The following is a 20,243-nucleotide window of genomic DNA, read 5'->3' on the forward strand; positions in this document are numbered from 1 at the left end:
TCCCTTTCCCTTTTCCCCTTTCCCTTTCCCTTTCCACTTTCCCCCTTTCCCTTTCCCTTTCCCTTTCCCTTTCCCTTTCCCTTTCCCTTTCCCCCCTTTCCCTTTCCCTTTCCCTTTCCCTTTCCCTTTCCCTTTCCCTTTCCCTTTCCCTTTCCCTTTCCCTTTCCCCTTTCCCTTTCCCTTTCCCCTTTTCCCCTTTCCCTCCCCCTCTCTTTCCCCCCTTTCCCTCTCTTTCCCCCCTCCCCCTTTCCCGCGGCAGCCGGCGCGCCTGGCCCCGGAGCGGGAGTTCATCAAGTCGCTGATGGCCATCGGGAAGCGCCTGGCCACGCTGCCCACCAAGGAGCAGAAGACGCAGCGCCTGATCTCGGAGCTGTCAGCTGCTCAACCACAAACACTGCCCGCGCGCGCGGCGCCTGGCTGCCCACGGCCGCCTTCCCGCACCACGTGGTGCGCGTGCCGCACTCGCAGGCCGTGGTGCTCAACTCCAAGGGACAAGGTCTGGGAAAGGGGATTTAGGATGTGAAAGTTTGGGATTTGGGGTGGGAAAGGGGATTTGGGATGGAAGATGGGATTTGGGATGTGAGGTGGGATTTGGGATGGCGTGGGAATGGTGGGAGAGCTGGAGGTGTCACTTCCAGGACTGGGGAGTGCTGGGACAGCTGGAATTGGGCCCAAACCCCCCGGGAGCCTCCAGCTCCCCTCTGGAATCTGCGCCCTTTTCCTCCAAACCCACGGATTTCCCCCAAATCTCGGCCCTGGGAGCACCCGGGGTTACCCCTCACCCCCATTCCCGCTTTCCCCCAGGCTCCCTACTTAATCTACGTGGAAGTGCTGGAATGTGACAATTTCGACACGGCGAATGTCCCCCGCGCGCATCCCGGAGAACCGGATCCGCAGCACGCGCTCGGCCGAGAACCTTCCGGAATGCGGGATGGGCCCGGAGCAGCGCGCCGGCAGCTTCAGCACCGTCCCCAACTACGACAACGACGACGAGGCCTGGTCCGTGGACGACATCGTGGAGCTCCAGGTGGAGGTGGGAGCGCTGGGAATGGGATTTTCCAGAAGGTTCTGGCCACCATGATGGCACCAGGGTGTCCCCCAAGGTGTCCCCCAGGGAAGTGGGAATGCCCGACTAAAAATGGGATTTGATGGGATTTTAATTGGATTTGATGGGATTTTAATGGCATTTTGTGGGATTTTATGGGATTTTGGTGGGATTTTAAGGGATTTCATGGGTTTTCCCTGGAATTCCTGCAGCTCCCAGAGATGCACACCAACAGCTGTGACAACATCTCCCAGTTTTCCGTGGATTCCATCACCAGCCAGGAGAGCAGGGGAGCCCGTCTTCATCGCCGCCGGAGACATCCGGTGAGCTCCGGAGAACCGGGAATTCTCCCTCAAAAAGACCCGGAATTCCGACATTCCCCAGGGAAAACATCCAGGAGTTTTCGCTCATAAAACCCCTGGAATTCTGACATTCCCCAAAGCAAAAATCCAGGAATTTTCCCTGATAAAAATCCCGGAATTCCAATGTTCCCAGAGCAAACATCCAGGAATTTCTCCTGGTAAAGCCCCCGAATTCTGACATTCCCCAGAGGAAACATCCAGGAGTTTTCCCTGATAGAATCTCAGAATTCCAACATTCCCCTAGGAGAAAAATGCTGGAATTTTCCCTGGTAAAGCCCCGGAATTCCGACATTCCCAAAGCAAAAAATCCAGGAATTTTCCCCTCATAAAACCCCAGATTTCCGACATTCCCCCTGAGCAAACACCCAGAACTTTTCCCTGGTAGAACCCCAGAATTCCCACATTCCCAAAGCAAAGCTCCGGGCGTTTCCCGGTGCCTCGCGGATCCGCAGTTTTCCATGGAAAACGTGGAATTTCCCCCGGCAGGCGGCGGCTGTCGGAGCAGCTGGCCCACACGCCCACGGCGTTCCGCCGCGACCCCGAGGACCCCCTCGGCCGTGGCCCTCAAGGAGCCCTGGCAGGAGAAAGTCAGGTGGGCACGGGGGATTCCCGGGAATGCCGGGGAGAGAGCCGGGAATCGCCCCGAATTCCCGCGAGTCTGGGGTTTGGGTTTGTCCGGGATGAACCCGTTGGGATTCCGAGCCTGGAATTCCTCCTGGGAAAATCAGGAAAAGCCCCTGGGAATGAGGAGTTTGGGGGGGTGTGGTCTGTGTCCTGATGGGATTTTAATGGGATTTGATGGTTTTAATGGGATCTTAATGGGATTTCATGGACTTTTATGAGATTTTAATGGCATTTTATGGGATTTTGTGGGGGTTTATGGGATTTGATGGAATGTCGATGGGGTTGATGGGATTTTATTGGCATTTAATGGGATTTTGATGGGATTTCATAGTTCTAATGGGATTCTGATGGGATTTTAATGGAATTCCATGAAATTTTATGATATTTTATTGGCATTTTATGGGTTTTTGTTGGGATTTTAATGGAATTCCATGAAACTTTATGAGATTTTGTTGGCATTTTATGGGATTTTAACGGGATTTGATAGTTTTAATGGGATTTTAATGGGATTTTAATGGGATTGGACGGCATAAAGACAATTCCCAGGAATTCCCAGAGCTTCTCCCCACCTGAGGCTCCGGGTTTGATCCCGTTTTTCCCGGTTTTCCCTCAGGAGGATCCGGGAGGCCTCTCCCTACGGGCACCCTCCCCTCCTGGCGCCTCCTCTCCGTCATCGTCAAGTGCGGCGACGACCTCCGGCAGGAGCTGCTGGCATTCCAGGTGCTCAAACAGCTCCAGGTGAGGCACTCCCGGGGAATTCCCGAAAATCCCCAGTCCTGGAGAGGTTCCTGTCATTCCCGAAAAAATCCCCGGGGTTTTAGGGGGGTTTTTGTGGGATTTTATGGAGTTCTCACGGGATTGCAGGTGCTCAAACGGCTCCAGGTGAGGCAGCTCCTGGAGAATTCCCTAGGAATTGCCAAAAAAACCCCCATCCATGTGGGATTCCTGGTGTTCATGGGGTTTTAATGGCATTTTATGGGATTTTAATGGCATTTCCTGGGATTGTAGTGGAATTTTAAAAATATTTTGGGATTTCAATGGGGATTTTTTTAAAATGGATTTTTTTCTGTTTTTATGGGATGGTACCCGGGATTTTTTAGAAATTTCACATAATTGTAAACCCATTTCAGTCAGGGGTTTTAATGGGATTTTATTCATTTTCACATAATTTTAACCGCGCTGCAGCCAGGTTTTATGGGATTTCACCAGGATTTATCCCATTTCCCCCCATCTGACCCACACTCCAGTCAGGATTTCTGGGATCCCCCCAGGATTTACCCCCCTCCCCTCTCCCCGCAGTCCCATCTGGGAGCAGGAGCGCGTGCCGCTCTGGATCCGGCCCTACAAGATCCTGAATAATCCCATTCCCTACTGTCTGGCCCCCGTTCCAGTCAGGATTTTTGGGATTTCAATGGGATTTACCCCCCTTTCCCGAATTTAACCCTGTTCCAGTCAGGATTTCTGGGATCCCCCAGGATTTACCCCCCCTCTCTCCCGCAGTCCATCTGGGAGCAGGAGCGCGTGCCGCTCTGGATCCGGCCCTACAAGATCCTGGTGATCTCTGCGGACAGCGGGATGATCGAGCCCGTGCTCAGCGCCGTGTCCCTGCACCAGATCAAGAAGCAGTCGCAGCTGTCGCTGCTGGATTATTTCCTGCAGGAGCACGGCAGCCACAAACAGCGAGAGCTTCCTCAGCGCCCAGCGCAACTTCGTGCGCAGCTGCGCCGGCTACTGCCTGGTCTGCTACCTGCTGCAGGTCAAGGACAGGTAATTAACCCCTTAATTAATGAGTGAATTAATGAATGAATGGCGTCTGATGGGCACTGCCTGGTCTGCTACCTGCTGCAGGTCAAGGACAGGTAATTAACGGCTTAATTAATGAGTTAATTAATGAATGAATGGGGTCTGAGGGCACTGCCTGGTCTGCTACCTGCTGCAGGTCAAGGACAGGTAATTAACGGCTTAATTAATGAATGAATGGGGTCTGAGGGCACTGCCTGGTCTGCTATCTGCTGCAGGTCAAGGACAGGTAATTAACCCCTTAATTAATGATCTAATTAATGAGGTAATGGGGTCTGAGGGGCACGTGCCTGGTCTGCTACCTGCTGCAGGTCAAGGTCAGGTAAATCCCAGGGTTTGGGGGAATTTGGGAATTTTTTTTCAATATTTTTCCAGGGTTTTTTTTCACCTTTTTTTTTTTTTTTCTTTTTTCTTTTTTTTTTTTTTTTTTGAATTCTCTCCAGGGCAAAACTGCAACATCCTGCTGCACCTGAGAGCATTTGAGGGCATTTTAGGGATTTTAGGGATTTTAGCACAACTTAATGTGACTTTTATTGGATTTTTGTTTTCAGTTTCACTGGGATTTCCGGGAATTCCAGGGAATTCCTTCAGGATCCCACAGAATTTCCTGGCATTCCCCGCAGGCACAATGGGACCATCCTGCTGGATGCCGAGGACCTTTACTGGCATTTTAGGGATTTTAGCACAATTTAATGTGAATTTTATGGGATTTTTTTTTTAAATTCCACTGGGATTCCCGGGAATTCCCCGTGATCCCCTGGCATTCCCGCAGGCACAACGGGAACATCCTGCTGGACGCCGAGGGCCACATCATCCACATCGACTTCGGCTTCATCCTGTCCAGCTCGCCGCGGAACCTCGGCTTCGAGACCTCGGCCTTCAAACTCACCGCGGAGTTCGTGGACGTGCGTGGGGCCGGGGGGTCCCGGGGGGTCCCAGGGGGGTTCAAGGGAATTCCAGGGGATTCCTGGGGCATCCCGGGGGTTCCAGGGCGTTCCCAGTCCCATTCCCAGCCCATTCCCATTCCCCATTCCCAGTCCCATTCCCCATTCCCAGCCCCATTCCCCATTCCTAGCCCCATTCCCAGTCCCATTCCCAGCCCATTCCCATTCCCCATTCCCAGTCCCATTCCCCATTCCCAGCCCCATTCCCATCCCATTCCCAGCCCCATTCCCCATTTCAGGCCATTCCCAGTCCCATTCCCAGCCCCATTCCCCATTCCCAGCCCCATTCCCCATTCCCAGCCCCATTCCCATTCCCAGTCCCATTCCCCATTCCCAGCCCCATTCCCAGTCCCATTCCCAGCCCCATTCCCCATTTCAGGCCATTCCCAGCCCCATTCCCAGTCCCATTCCCCATTCCCAGCCCCATTCCCCATTCCCAGCCCCATTCCCCATTCCCATTCCCCATTCCCAGCCCCATTCCCCATTCCCATTCCCCATTTCAGGCCATTCCCAGCCCCATTCCCCATTCCCAGCCCCATTCCCAGCCCCATTCCCCATTCCCAGCCCCATTCCCAGTCCCATTCCCAGCCCATTCCCAGTCCCATTCCCAGTCCCATTCCCATCCCGTTCCCGCAGGTGATGGGCGGCCTGGACGGGGACATGTTCAACTACTACAAGATGCTGATGCTGCAGGGGCTGATCGCCGCCCGCAAGCACATGGACAGGGTGGTGCAGATCGTGGAGATCATGCAGCAAGGTGGGGACCCTGGGATCCCGGGAATTCCCGTGCCAAACCTGCTTCTCCCACAGCATTCCCCCTTCCAACCCTCACCCCATCCCGGACTTCCATTTCCCAGGATCCCAAATCCCTCATCCCATCCCAGATTTCCCCTTTCCTAGGCTCGCAGCTCCCTGATCCCATTGCCCCCATTCCAAATCCAGATTCCCAACATTCCCATCCCAATTTTTCCCAGCTCCCAGCTGCTCTGTTTCCCATTTTTCCCGGCTCCCTGCTGCCCTACCCCTGATTCCCATCCCAAATTTTCCCCATTTTATCCATTTTCCCATTCTCCCATTGCCATTTTCCCCCATTTTTCCCATTTCTCCATTCTCCCACTGCCGTTTTTCCCATTTTTTCCCATTTTTCCTGTTTTTCCAGGCTCCCAGCTGCTGTTTTTCCCTTTTTTTCCCATTTCCCAGGCTCCCAGCTGCCGTTTTCCCCATTTTTCCCCCATTTTTCCCATTTCCCATTCTCCCAGCTGCCATTTTTCCCCATTTTTCCCATTTTTCCCATTTCCCATTCTCCCAGCTGCCGTTTTCCCCCATTTTTCCCGTTTTTTCCCATTTCCCATTCTCCCAGCTGCCATTTTCCCCATTTTTCCCATTTTCCCCATTTCCCATTCTCCCAGCTGCCATTTTCCCCATTTTTCCCATTTCCCATTCTCCCAGCTGCCGTTTTTCCCCATTTTTTCCCCCATTTTCCCCATTTCCCATTCTCCCAGCTGCCATTTTTCCCCCATTTCCCCCATTTCCCAGGCTCCCAGCTGCCATTTTTCCCCATTTTTCCCGTTTTTCCCCATTTCCCATTCTCCCACTGCCGTTTTCCCCATTTCTCCCCGTTTTTCCCAGGCTCCCAGCTGCCGTTTTCCCCATTTTTCCCCCCATTTTTCCCATTTCCCATTCTCCCAGCTGCCGTTTTCCCCATTTTTTTCCCCATTTTCCCATTTCCCAGGCTCCCAGCTGCCGTTTTCCCCATTTTTCCCGTTTTTCCCCATTTCCCATTCTCCCAGCTGCCGTTTTCCCCATTTTTTCCCCCATTTTCCCCATTTCCCATTCTCCCAGCTGCCGTTTTCCCCATTTTTCCCGTTTTTCCCAGGCTCCCAGCTGCCGTGCTTCCACGGCTCCTCCACCATCCGGCACCTCAAGGAGCGTTTCCACATGAACCTGACGGAGGAGCAGCTGCAGCTGCTGGTGGAGCAGATGGTGGACGGCTCCATGCGCTCCATCACCACCAAGCTCTACGACGGCTTCCAGTACCTCACCAACGGCATCATGTGAAACCCGCCGGCCCCCCGGGGGGAAAAAACCTGGGAAAAAAATTCCCGGAGGGAAAAAAAAAAAAAAGAAAAAAAGAAAAATTTCCCCCCCGCCCCAGGAAGAAATGGGAGAATTCCAAACTTCCCGTTGTGTTCCCTCCCGAGGAGCTGGGGCACATTCGGGGCCGAGGTTTGGCTGCTCCTGGACTCTGCTGAGAGATGGGACGGAATTCCATGGAAAAGTCGGGAAAAAGGGCGGGGAGGGAGGAGCAGAGCGTGGGGGGAGCTCCCCCTTTCCTCCGCCTGGAATTCCGTGGAATTCGCCCCCAGTCCCATGGAATGTGCGGGATGGGAAGGGGGAGGGAATCCCAAAATTCCCAGAATTCCCGGCCCTGTGGGGTCCTTCCCTTGCTGGGACACCCAGGGATGGCTGGGGGGGGATTCCAGGGGGGATTCCCAGGTGGAATTTCCAGGGGGAATTCCAGGTGGGGAGTTCCAGGTGGGATTTCTGCCATTCCAGGAATTCGGGGCTGGGACTGCCCCCCTCCTTTCCCGGGTAATTCCAGCCGGGAATTCGGGGCTGGAATGTCGGACACGGGGGTGGGGGGGGTTTGGGGGGCCTGGTCCCGATCCCAAATCCCAAATCAGGGAGGATCCAGAGCTTCCCAGGGAAGGAAAATTTCCCGGAATTTCCCCTCGCCCTTCCCCAGGCCTGGCCTGCTGGGGACACTCGGAGTGTCCCCAATGTCCCCCCGTGTCCCTGTGTCCCCTCATGTCCCTCTCCCCCAGTGTCCCCCCTGTCCCTGTGTCCCCTCAATGTCCCCCCCCCTTTTTTTCTGTTTTTTTTTTTTTTTTTAATTTTTAGCATTAAAAAACCCCAAAATTTGGATTTTCAACCCCCCGGGGAGGGGGCAGGGGGCTCTGGGGACACCGGGAGGGGACGGGGGGACCCCAGCCCTTCCCAAGCCCCTTTTTTGGGGGGCAGGACCAAAATTCGGGGATGCAGCGGAGCCCTCAGCCCCTCCCCCCTCCCCATTCCCATTCCCGGGAGCTTTTCCCGGGAATTCCCGGGAGGAGCCGAGGCCGGGCACAGAGGGTGAAACCACTGGAGTTTAATGGAATCGATTCCTACAGAATAAAGAATTCCTGAGAGCCTCTCGAGCCCGCGGCTTTCCGTCAGCACATTCCCAAAATCCCCAAACCCCCGGGGAACAGCCCCGAAATTCCAGGGTCCAACCCCAAAACTCCTGGGGAACAGTCCCAGAATTCCAGCCCCTCCCTCCCTCCCTCCACCCCAATCCAGCTCAAGGCACTGAAATGCTGGAAAACCGTGGGTCCAAAGCCATTTTTCCATAGTTTTTTTGGAATTTTTTCCTTCTAAATCTCGTAGAAACTTTAATTTCTTCTCTGTATTTACACCTGGCCCGGGGGATTTCTGGGAATGGCCGATTCCACCTGATTTTTCCCAGTTTTTTTCCACTCTTTTTCCATCCATCCACCTGCAGGGAAAAGGGGAGGGAAAACTCCCCAATTCCTGCTGGAAAAAGTCAGAAAAACTGGGAATAAAAATCCAAAAAAAACCAAAGAAAAAATAAAATCAACCCCCAAAGCAGCTTCTGCCATCCCGAAAAACACAAAAAAAGGGAAAAAACCTTGGAAAACCAACCCAAATCCCAGAGGGAGCACAGCAGTTGTTGGGATCCTGGGTTTTAGTGTATGATACAACTTTACAGGGGAGGGGAGGGGAGGGGTATCCAGAGGGAATCCCGGGAATTCTTCCAGGTATTCTGGGAACAGCGGTGGAGTCCGGAGGGGCTTTTCCAGAGGATTTTTTGGGGGATTGGAAGTGGGAAAAGGTCCTGGATCCCGAGGGGAAGGAGGAGCTGGAAAAAAATTGGAAAAGCCACCAAGCCTCAGCCTGGAATTTGGGAGCAGTTTTCCCACTTTTCCTTCAGGAAAAGGCTCCTGGCTGGGATTTGAGGGATCCCTTCCCAGTCCTGGCGGTTTTTTGGGATCCTTTTCCTTCTTTTCTCTCCTTTTTCCCAGCTTTTTTCCTCCTCCTGCTCCCTCGGGAATGCCCGGTGAGTGTCCCAGTGTCCTTCCTGGGGACCTGCGGAATTCCAGGACTCTGGAATCGCCTCTTTCCCAACAAAACACACCAGGAGCGTTCCCAAACGGGAAAACAAATCCAGGAAAACCAAACAAAACCCAAAAACAACAAAAAAGGTGGATTTTGCTGGAAAAGCTTCCCCCGCCCCATCCGGATCCGGGAATTCCTGGGAAGGGCCTGGAGGGGTCCTGGAAACCCCCAATCCAACATTCCCAGGGGATTCCTGGCGGGATTTGGGATCATCCCAATCCCAATCCCATTCCCAACTTTCCCTCGGACAGCGGGAAGGGCTCTGGGGGAGTTTTATGTACACGGCGCCAATTCCCGGCCTTGGAGCTGATCCCAGAATTCCGGGAATTCTGAGATTCCCGGGAATATTCAGTTGTCCTGGGGGCTGATCCCAGAATTTGGGAATGCCGAGATTCCAGGCTCGGAGCCGATCCCACGGAATCCCGGGAATGCTCAGTTCTCCTCGGGCTTGGAAGAACTCAATCCCAGGATTCCAGAATCCCGGGAATGCTCAGTTCTCCTCGGCTCCCTGCCGGGCTCGGATGAACTCAATCCCAGGATTCCAGGAATTCCAGAATCCCGGGAATGCTCAGTTCTCTTCGGCCCCCTGCCGGGCTCGGATGAAGGCCATTCCGTGGGTCCGGAAATGCGTCTTGAGGTTGAGCTGGCTCTCGAATCCCCTCCCGCACACTTTGCACTCCAGCCGCCCCTCGGCGCCGCCGGAATTCCCGGCGCCGGCCTCGCCGCTCCCTTGGGAAGCGCCTCCCGAGGCGTCCTCGGGCTCGGCCCCCTTCTTCTTCTTGTGGGAGATGAAGCGGTGGCGGCTGAGGGAGCTCTGCGAGGTGAAGCAGAGGCCGCACTCGCGGCACTGCTGGCAGTTCCCGTCCGTGCGGTGCTGCGGGATGTGCGCCTGGAACTCGGCGCGGCTCCCGGCCACGAACCCGCACTTCCTGCAGCGGAACGGGGCCTTGGCCCCGCAGGGCCGGGGGGTCTGCGCCGGGGGCGTGGTGCTGTCGGGCTCCTCGCTGCACGACTCGTCCGAGGAGAGCTTCCGCTTGCGGCCCGGCGCCTGGAAAAGCGGGAAAAGCCGGGAGTTCCCAGCCAGCTCCGGGCTGGGATTCCCAGCAAGGAGCTCCTGGGAAATCCCTTGGGAACTGGGGCAGCTCCCAGGAGGAATTCTGGGGTGAGGAGCCTCTGATCCTGCCACAAACGCTGGAACTCCCACAAAATTCCCAGAAATTCCCAGGAAACCCCAGGAATTCCCAGATAATCCCACCTGGGCAGTCGCTGACCCGAAACCTCCCCACCTGGATGAAGTTTAGGGCTGGGATTCGTGGGTTCCCAGCAGGAATTCTAGGATAAACCCCCCCCCAGTCCCACCCCAAAGCCCCGGAATTCCCAGGAATTGCTGGAATGCCGGGATGGCCCCACCTGGGCGGGGCCCGAGGGGCCGCGGGCGATGACGACCTCCTGGCTGCGGGCGGGGTCCGTCACCTTGATGCCGTGCCGCACCTGGATGTGCTTCTCCAGGATCAGCCGGCTGCTGAACGTCCTCTTCCCCTCCGTGCAGTACCTGGCAACGCGGCAGCCTGGTTTTCCTGGGAATTCTGCCGCTGGAATTCCCGAATTCCAACCCCAAACGGGATTGGTGCAAAGCCTGGAGTCCTTTCCCAAAGCCTTCTCATCCCTGGAATTTCAATTCCCACCTTGGGCAGAGCAGGTGGGAATTGAGCCCTGATTCCCTGGGAATTAAACCCTGATTCCCTGGGAATTGAACCCCGATTCCCTGGGAATTAAACCCTGATTTTCCTGTGAATTAAAACCTGATTTTCCTGGGAATTAAAACCTGATTCCCTGAAAATTAAACCCTGATTTTCCTGTAAATTAAAACCTGATTTCCCTAAGAATTAAGCCCTAATTTCCCTGGGAATTAAACCCTGATTTTGTGGGAATTAAACCTGCTTTTCGCTAGGAATTAAACTCTGATTTTCCTGAGAATTAAACCCTGATTCCCTGGGAATTAAACCCCAATTCCTTGGGAATTAAACCCCGATTTTCCTGGGAATTAAACCCCGATTCTGTGAGAACTCCCCCTCTTCCCTCTCCAGCCCCAATCCCCGTCAGTCCTCCCCGCTCCCTCCCAGGGCATTCCCAGCCCCCATTCCCAGCCCCCCGGATCCCCTCCCAGGGCATTCCCAGCCCCCCGGATCCCCTCCCAGGGCATTCCCAGCCCCCATTCCCAGCCCCCCGGATCCCCTCCCAGGGCATCCCCGCGGTACCGGCAGGGGTAGACGCGTTTGATGCCCTCGTGGTTGACGCGGACGTGGCGGCGCAGGCTCGGCGCCGAGCAGAAGGAGCGCTCGCACAGGTGGCACGGGAACTTCTTCACGGACTGCGGGGAAAACCGCTCAGCATCCCGGGGAAAAAAACCCAGGAGGGATCCCGGGGAAAACCGGGAAAAACCCAGGAGGGATCCCAGGGAAAACCAGGATAAAACCCAGCTCAGCATCCCAAGGAAAACTGGGGAAAAACGGGAGGGATCCCAGGGAAAACCGGGAAAAACCCAGCTCAGGATGCCAGGGAAATCTGAGTAAAACCCAGGAGGGAACCTGGAGAAACCCAGGAAAAATCCAGGGGGATCCAAAAGGAGTCCCACTCCACCTGAATTTTCCCCCAGCTCCCACCTGGCATCATTCATCCAGTCAGGAATTATCCCAAAAACAATCCCCATTCCCAAACCCTCCCATTCCCAGGATGCAGAGGGCAGGAGCCAGGATTCCCACTCCAGCTGGAGGAACTCCCACCCCGCCCAGGGACCCCCCAGCCCCGCGGGGCATTCCCGGCACTCCCGGGCTGACCTTGCCGTGCTCCCTCTTCATGTGCGCCACGTACTCGTCGCGCTCGGGGAACCAGGAGCGGCAGGCGCCGCAGCTCCAGCCGCCGCCCTTGGCCTTGCTGCCGCCCTTGCGGGCGAAGCGGCCGCGCCGGGCGCGCCGCAGCTCGGGCGAGCTCGGCGCCTCGTCCTCCTCCGACGAGCTCGAGGACTCCGAGGAGTTGCGCGGCGCCGGCGCCTCCAGCGGCTCCGCCTTGGGCGCCAGCGGAGCCGCCGAGCTCCGGGAGGAGTCGTCCTTGCACCTCTGGGGCTGGTGGGTGTTCTGGGAAAGGGAGGGTGGGATGTGCCCGGTGAGCCGGGAGGGTCCGGGGAGGGGGAATCCTGCCCCGGCAGGATCCAGGATTTATCCCGGAAATCCCAAAGAAACCAGGATGGAATGCTGGGATGGTTTGGGGTGGGAAACACCCTTAAACCCCACCCAGACACGGCTCCGATCTCCCTCCACTCCCCACCCAAGTGGGGCTGGAATTTTGGCTTTTTCAGCTGGAATTCCTCCACTCCCAGCTGGAATTCTGTCTGGAATTCTGTCTGACCTTCAGGCGCTTGAGCGTGCTGCGCTTCTGGACCCCATTCCCACTTCCCCCAGTTTAGGGGAAATTTCCATAATTTCCTGCTGGAATTTTGCCATTTTTGGCTGGAATTTAAGCATTCCCACCCGGAATTCCACCTGGGCTGGGGCCTGACCTTGAGGTGCTCGAGCATGGTGCGTTTCTAGACCCCGAGCACTCCCCACTCCCATCTTCCCAGTTTGGGGGACATTTCCATCGTTTCCATCCAGAATTTCACCATTTCCGGCCGGAATTTTGCCATTTCTGGCCGGAATTTTGCCATTTCTGGCCGGAATTTCACCATTCCCACCCAGAATTCCACCTGGGCCGGGGCCTGACCTTGAGGTGCTCGAGCATGGTGCGTTTCTGGGCGAAGAGCAGCGGGCACTGCGGGCAGCGGAAGACGCTGACGCGCTGCGGCAGCAGGTGCTGGTCGAAGTGCGACGACAGCAGCGGCTTGTGCGTGAACACCGTGTCACACATGGCACACTTGTAAATCATCCTGGGGCAAAAACGGGCAAAAACGGGATGGGGGAGGCGCCAGAGGGAGGGGGAAGGGGAAAGGAGGGGAAAGAGAGGAATAAGGGAAGGGGAAAGGAGGGGAAATGGAAAGGAAAAAGGGAAAAGGAGGGAAAAAGAGAGAAATAAGGGAATGGAGGGAAAGGAGGGAAAAGAGAGAAAAAAGGGAAGGGAAAAGGGAAAGGAAAAGGAGGGAATAGGAGAGAAAAAGGGAAGGATAAAGGAGGAAAAGGGAAGGAAAACGGAGGGGAAAGGAAATGGGAAAGGAGGGGAAAAACAGAGAAAAAGGAGGGAAAAGGGGATGGAAAAAGGTGGGAGCTGAGCTCATCCCACCCACGGAGGAGGTTCTGCCAATCCTGGAATTGCTCAGGCAGGAAAAGCCCTCTGGGACCACCACATCCATCATTCCCAAGGGCCACATTCCCAAATTTTCCAGCCAATTCCACCACCGACTCCATTCCCAAACCTCCCACATTCCCAAACCTCCCACCCCAACCTCTCATTCCCAAACCTCCCACCCCAACCTCTCATTCCCCAACCTCCCACCCCAACCCTTTTCCAGGCTGAACCCGAGGCCGCTCCCGGGATGCTGGCACGGGGAGGAGCCGGGGTTGGGAATGCTCAGGAGCACTCACTTGGACTGCTGGTTGCTGAAGCCGGGGTGCTGCGTGTACACGTGGGCGTGGGCGCTGGGCGCGGACTTGAAGGCCATGGGGCAGATGGGACACTTGTGGAAAACCTCGCAGTGGGAGCTCTGGATGTGGGACTTGATGGAATTGACGCCGCCGAACACCACGGAGCAGCTGGGACACCTGGGAAATTCCATGGAGACCGGGATCCCAAACAGGATCTGGGAATTCCCAGTGGAGACCGGGATCCCAAACAAGTTCTGGGGAAATTCCCACTGGAACCAGGATGCCAAACAAGATCTGGGAATTCCCAATGGAACCAGGATCCCAAACAAGTTCTGGGAAAATTCTCCATGGAGACCGGGATCCCAAACAAGATCTGGGAATTCCCAATGGAGACTGGGATCCAAAGCACTTCTGGGAAAATTCCACCTGGAACCAGGATCCCAAACAAGGATTCCCTGGCTCCCACCCTGTGGGAGTAGTCCTTGAGGTGGGACTCCAAGTCGGCCCGCAGGAAATTCCCGCCACACTCCACGGGCAAACTCCATTTTGGGAGCTTCCCAATGCCCCCTGCCCCGGAATTCCCGGGATTCCCTGGCTGTACCTGTAGCCCACCCTGCGGGAGAAGTGCAGGCAGGAGTCCTTGAGGTGGGACTCGAAGTTGGCCAGCAGGAAGTTGCCGCCGCACTCGGGGCAGACGTGGGGCGGGCGGCTGCGGTGCATGCGCTGGTGCGCGCTGAAGCTGCAGCGGTTGGCCAGGATCATGGGGCACGCCGAGCACACCTGCAACAGCCGGTGTCAGCCACGGGGCCCAGGGGGGCTGGCAGCAGCCACGGGGCCCACGCAGGGCTGGCAGCAGCCACGGAGCGCCGGGAACGCCGCCGGGGCCGGCACCCCGACAGCCCGGGGACAATCCTGACTCAGGCCAGGAGGGCAAACAGCTCCGGGGGGATTCCGTCAAGGAATGGGGCTGAAATGGTTCTGGGATCTTGGAAAATTCCCAGCTGGGATCGGGATCCCAAACAGTTCTGGGAAAATTCCAGCTGAAACCAGGATCCCAAAGAGTTCTGGGAAACTCCAGCAGGGATCAGGATTGATGGGATGAATGGACCCATGGATCCAAGGCTGGATGTTCTCACCGTTCTCCCACCATCTCCCACCGCCCTCCCACTTCTCCACCTTCCCAGCATTCCCCACCCCTCTGAACCATCTCCCACTGCCCTGGCACCACTCTGAACCACCTCCCACCCCTCTGAACCACCTCCCACCCCTCTGAACCATCTCCCACCCCTCTGAACCATCTCCCACTGCCCTGGCACCACTCTGAACCACCTCCCACCCCTCTGAACCATCTCCCACCCCTCTGAACCACCTCCCACTGCCCTCCCACCCCTCTGAACCATCTCCCACCCCTCTGAACCACCTCCCACTGCCCTCCCACCCCTCTGAACCATCTCCCATCCCTCTGAACCACCTCCCACTGCCCTCCCACGCCAGCCCAGCTCTCCCAGCCCCCCGCTCTCACCGTGCTGCTGCTGCTGGTGGCCACCCCGGCCTGCTGGAAGTGCGCCGCCAGCCCGGCCTTGTCCTTGCACTGCTCCTTGCACTCCAGGCACCTGAAGCAGCTGTAGCTGCTCTGCTCCGAGCCCAGGGGCAGCACGGGCAGCTCCTGCGCCGCGGCCCCGCCCTCCTGGGCCACCTTCCCGGCGGGCAGGGCCAGCGACACCAGCGGGGTGATGTCGGGCTGGCCGATCATCTGCTCCAGCGCGATGGGCCGCATCACCAGGTGCGAGCACTGCATCACCAGCCCCTTGTCCTTGTGCTCGCGGGCGTGCAGCAGCAGGCTGCACTTGTTGAAGAACACCAGGCGCTTGGTGCAGTGGTTGCAGGTGACCTCGATGCGCATGCTGCGCCGGTCGTAGTGCCGCGCCAGGCTCTTCTCCAGCGCGAAGGCGTCGCCGCACTCCAGGCAGCGGTAGCCCGAGGGCGGCAGCGCCAGGCTGGACTCGGCCGGGGGGCTCAGGTTGGGCTTGTAGGTGGGCAGCAGGTTCTTGCTGTTGAGGATCTTGTTGAAGGCCTCCACCAGGCTGGACTGGCTGCGGGAGATGACGGTGCCGGCCACGCTGGGCGCCGCCTTGGGCAGCGCCGCGCCGCCGTTGGCCTTGGCGCCGCCGCCGCTCCTGCCGTCGCCCTTGGGCAGCGGCTGCGGCACCAGGTTCAGGATGTTCTTGGCCACGGATTTCCCGGATTTTCCCGGCAGGACCACGGATTTCTGCTGGGCCACGCTGGCGGCGATGAGCATGGCGCTGCTGGCGCTCTGGATGGTGGCCACGGGCAGCACCGTGCCCTTCAGCTTGGTGCCGTTGCCCAGCTGGACGCTGACGATTTTCGGCCCCTCCGTGTTTTTCAGGGGGCTGGAGAGCTCCGACTTCTCCTTGGCCGCCGCCTCCGTGGCGATGCCGGCGGGACATTCCAAGGGCTCCTGGGAATTCTGCTCGCTGGGGATTTTGGTGGAGGGCGGCTCCGAGTCCGAGGACACCCTGGTGACCGTCCTGGTGATGCTGCCACAGGAGGTTTTGATGGTTTTGATGCGCACCTTGAGCGGCCGCGAGGAGCTGGAGGACGGCGAGTTGGTGCTTCCCTCCTCCTCCTCCTCCTCGCCGCTGGAAACGCTCGGAGGGCTCCCCACGGATCTCCCCAGCATTTCCCGCTCCTCCTTCAAGGAGAGCTGCTTGGGGGAGGGCGGGATGGCAATTCCCGGGGAGGAGAAGGGCTCCCGAGGGCTGCCGGGCGAGCGTTTGAGCTCGGCCGCGGCGCCGGTGCCGCCGTCCAGCGCCGCCGGCTCCGCTGCCGGCCACGCCGCCGCGGCAGAGTCGCCGGCCGAGTAGCGCACGGTGACGGACTTGAGGTGGTCCAGCACCAGCCCCTTGGGGCTGCAGCCCCGCGCCGCAGCCTCCTCCGGGTCCGACTCCTCCTTCTTGATGCAGGCGACGGGGTGGGAGGCGTCGCCGGGCGCCGCGGCCCGGAAGGGCGCGGGGAACGCGGCGTCCAGGCCCTCGGCGGCCCCGGCCAGCGGCTCCTTGCACTCCAGGGACGGGCTGGGGGACGCGGCCAGCGCGGGCACGGCCAGGGGCTTCTCCTTGGCTTTGCACTCCCGCGCTCTGTCGATGAGGTTGGCGCCGTCCTCGCCGGGCTCGGGGCTGAAGTGGGCGAACAGCTCCAGGGCCTTGGCGCTCTTCTCCTTGGCCCAGCAGTCGCCGTTGGCCGCGGCCTCGGCGCCGCGGGCGCCGGGCGAGCGCGGCGCCTCGGGGGCGGCGAAGCCGTTCTGCAGCAGGCGCGGCGCCAGCCCGTGCCCGTCCTTGCCGTCGGGCTGCTCGGGGCACACGGTGTTCTTGACGATGACGCTGACGGCCGAGATGTCGGCGTGCGGCAGGGCGTGCTCGGCCGCCGCCGCCGCGCCCGGCTCCCCCGGCAGCGCCTTGCCGTGCGGCTCGGGCTCCTCGTGGTGCGAGTGGATGGCCTCGTTGGCGTCGATGTCGGGGATGTCGAAGGCGGCCAAGAGGTCGTCGAAGTCCGGGGTTTTCATGTCCCCCATGGCTGGGAATGGGGGGGAAAGGGTTGAGGGTTGAGGGCTGGGGGAATTTGGGGTTTGCAAGTGGGGATTTCTGGGTGTCCCTCCCGAAAAACCCCAGGGAATGCTGATGTTCCGCAGCCTTTTCCATCCCCGCTCCCCTTCCACCCCAAACACCTCCCCTCCGTCCCAGAAATCCCCCCTTTTATCCCAAAAATCCCCTTCCCACCCCAACCCTGGAGCTGATCCATCCCCTAAATCCCTGGAACTGCTGGGAAAGCCTCGGGATCAGAGCCCATCCCGGGAATTCCGGCCCCATCCCGGGCCTGTTCCCAACCTGGAGCCAGGCCCAGGATCTGTCACATCCCGGGGACAATTCCCTGTTAACCCCCGGAATTCCGGCACTTCCAGCAGGCCTGGAAGCTCCGAGGATTTTTGGTTTCTTTAGGGAAAAAAATTCCTTTCATGAGGAGGGGTTTTGATCCCACGGTTTTCCAGCTGGGAAAACTGGGAAAAAGGGGAAAGAGCCGTGGATCCAACCCCAATTCCAGCCCCGAATTCCCTCTGGGTGTGAGGCTTCTGGAAGCCCCAAGCAGGTGGGATTCCATTCATTTCCCCTCTGGAATGTGCCTCCGGAGAGGCCTTTTCCTTCCCAAATCCCCTTTTTCCTGCCCTTTTATCCCATGGAAAGCCTCCCCAGGCAGGGAATGGATCCTCTGGAAAAGCTGGGAATTGTTTTCCAGGGGGGAATCGCGCTCTTTGTCCTTTCCCATTCACACCCAAATCCTCGAGAATGGCCGGGATGGATCCCGGATTTCCCCACCCCAATTCCTCCCTCCCCGATCCCAATCCCAGAGTTTTTCTGGGAGCAAACGCGCCTGGAAAAGCCTGGAGGAGCTGCCTGGGATCAGGAGCGGGGTTTGGAAAATCCCTCCCGGCTCAGTTTGTACGGAAAGGGAGGCGGGGAAAGCGGGACAGCCGCAAGCGGGGAGGGCTTGTCCCGAAATTCCACCCGGGGCAAATCCCGCTTCCCGAACTCCGACCCCAAATCCCCATCCCGACCCTGGATCCCCAGTCCCAACCCCCCCATCCCGGCGCAGCTGCCTCATCCCGAGGGATCCGTGTGGGATTAAATTCCCGGGATTTGGCGGGGATTAATTCCCGGCCATCTGCCGGCGCCGCAGCCCGGCCCCGATCCCGGGATCCCGAAAATCCCAAAGGGAACGGGAACGGCCCCAGCCCCGGCGGGAGCCGGCAGGGCTCGGCATGCCCGATTTTCTGCGGATTCCCGATCTTCCCAGGATTCCCACAAGGGCTGGGGGGATCTGGGCAGGGATTCCGTGGGATTATTGTGGGGTATTCCCAAATATCCAGGATCCCAAACTCCCAATCCCGATCCAAATCTCCCGATCCCAAACTCCCCATCCCAAACTCCCCGTCCCCATCCCAAACTCCCCACACCGATCCCGAGCTCCCCGGGATTCCAGGGCGGAGGGATTGCCCGTGACCGCTCCCAGTCCCGCATTTGGGATGGGGAAGGGCTGAGTGACCCCCCCAGAATTTCAGGATGGGGGGGATGATCCTGAACCCCACAAATCCCGGGATTTTTAGCGGGAGCACGCGACCATGACCCCTCCAGATCCCGGTTTTGGGACGGCGGGCGGTGACCGTGACCCCCCCGGTGCCGGGATTTTTCTGCCGCAGGGAGTGACCGCGACCCTCCGAAATCCCAGGAGCGGGGGCTGCCCGTGCCCCCCGGATCCCGGGATCCTCCGAGGGAAGGGGCTGCGCTGCCGCTCCCGATCCCGGCTTTGGGCCGGGCCCCTCAGGCCGCGCTCCCGCCCAGGCCGCGCCCCCCCAGGCCCTGACCCCTCAGGCCGCTCCCGCCCTCAGGCCCCGCTACCTGGAGCAGCGCGGGGGGCGCTCCCCGCGGCCGGGTCCCGCTCCCGATCCCAATTCCCGATGCCGGTTCCCGATCCCGGTTCCGATGCCGGTCCCGACCCCGGTCCCGCTCGGGCCCCTCAGCGGCGCCGCTTCCCCTCCGCCACTTCCTGCTTGGCCCCCCCGCCCCGCCGGCCGCTCGCGCCGCGCGTTCCCGCCCTCGCCGCGCTGTCACATTGGCCGTGCGGTCCGTCACTCATTAAAACCCACGTTCTGATTGGTTCGTTCTGCTGTCACTCAATGCTGAATGCGGCCGTCCGCACTCGCCATTGGCTGAGCGGGACCCGCCCCACACGGGTAGTGTTGATTGGGAAGCGAGGATGTCATTCAACTGGCAAAGCCCCGCCCATTGCAAGGTCCTGGCTTCCTATTGGTTGCCAGGACTGGCGCATCTCGCTGCCGATTGGATGAAATCTCCGTCTATCAATTAACCCCGGCCTCATCTCTCTTCTCATTGGTCAAAGCGCGCTGTTTATCAAGCGCGGGTTCCGGCCGCCATTGGCCTCAGGGAGCGTCCATGGCGGCGGCTCCCGGCCGGGGGCTCCTATTGGGCGCGGGATTCATCCCTCAGCGCCAGAACCCGCCCGCCCCGCGCCCGGAATGGCTCCAACCCCCTGCTCCCATTCGCTGCCAGCGCTGTCACTCACAGCGGCGTCTGAGGGAAGGTCCCGCCCACGTCCGCATGCTGCGAGATGCCATTGGTGGGTAGCACTGTCACTCAAGCCGCCTCTGCATCCTCGCTCTCCCATTGGCTGGAGTGCCCAAAAGCCCGCCAAGCCAATTTTCGCTGCTCATTGGTACGCAGAGCTGCCAATCACATTTAACCCCGCCTTCCTTCCTATATTATTGGCCACCCGAATGACAACATCCGTTCCTCCCGCTCCCTGATTGGTTTGCCGTAGTGCCAATCACCCGCCCAGCCCCGCCCTTCAACCTCACGGTAAACATCCCCCGGGGGATGCCGGGAATTCCCAATTCCCGAATTCCAGGGAATTCCAGGGAATTCCTGCTCCCAGTAACGCAGCTCAGCGACTCCCCCTTGTTCTCCCCAGAATCCACAAGAAATTCCTTTAATCATACCCAGAATTCCCATGAAATTCCCACGAAATCCCCTCAACCACCGCCGCCGCTCCCGAGCAATCATTTCAATTCCCGAGCGATTACTTTATTTCCCAAGCAATCCCGTTTGTCGCTCCCGCAGCCCCCGCG

General features: G+C 58.6%; 2 protein-coding genes across 2 annotated transcripts; one reads left to right on the forward strand and one right to left on the reverse strand.

Annotated features, from left to right (window-relative positions):
• Positions 1–233: 233 nt before the first annotated feature.
• On the forward strand, positions 234–6,976 carry PI4KB (phosphatidylinositol 4-kinase beta). The gene is given in 15 exon segments (XM_064401497.1): positions 234–406; positions 409–525; positions 805–864; positions 866–1,033; positions 1,258–1,335; positions 1,337–1,368; positions 1,894–1,954; positions 1,956–1,999; positions 2,645–2,675; positions 2,677–2,769; positions 3,532–3,705; positions 3,707–3,798; positions 4,604–4,736; positions 5,412–5,532; positions 6,652–6,976. Coding segments are annotated over 15 exon segments (1,491 nt in total). The 5' UTR covers positions 234–301; the 3' UTR covers positions 6,834–6,976.
• Positions 6,977–7,901: 925 nt separating this feature from the next.
• ZNF687 (zinc finger protein 687) lies at positions 7,902–19,145 on the reverse strand. The gene is made up of 9 exons (XM_064401496.1): positions 18,997–19,145; positions 15,048–17,119; positions 14,127–14,305; positions 13,526–13,702; positions 12,711–12,873; positions 11,789–12,085; positions 11,210–11,322; positions 10,362–10,503; positions 7,902–9,999 (listed from the first exon to the last, which is right to left on the reverse strand). Exons 2-9 carry the CDS (start codon positions 17,115–17,117, stop codon positions 9,520–9,522), a joined length of 3,621 nt encoding a protein of 1,206 aa, XP_064257566.1. The 5' UTR covers positions 17,118–17,119; positions 18,997–19,145; the 3' UTR covers positions 7,902–9,519.
• Between the last annotated feature and the right edge of the window lie 1,098 nt (positions 19,146–20,243).

Source organism: Passer domesticus, chromosome 32 (assembly GCF_036417665.1).
Source record: "Passer domesticus isolate bPasDom1 chromosome 32, bPasDom1.hap1, whole genome shotgun sequence".
Classification (NCBI taxonomy): Eukaryota; Metazoa; Chordata; class Aves; order Passeriformes; family Passeridae; genus Passer; species Passer domesticus.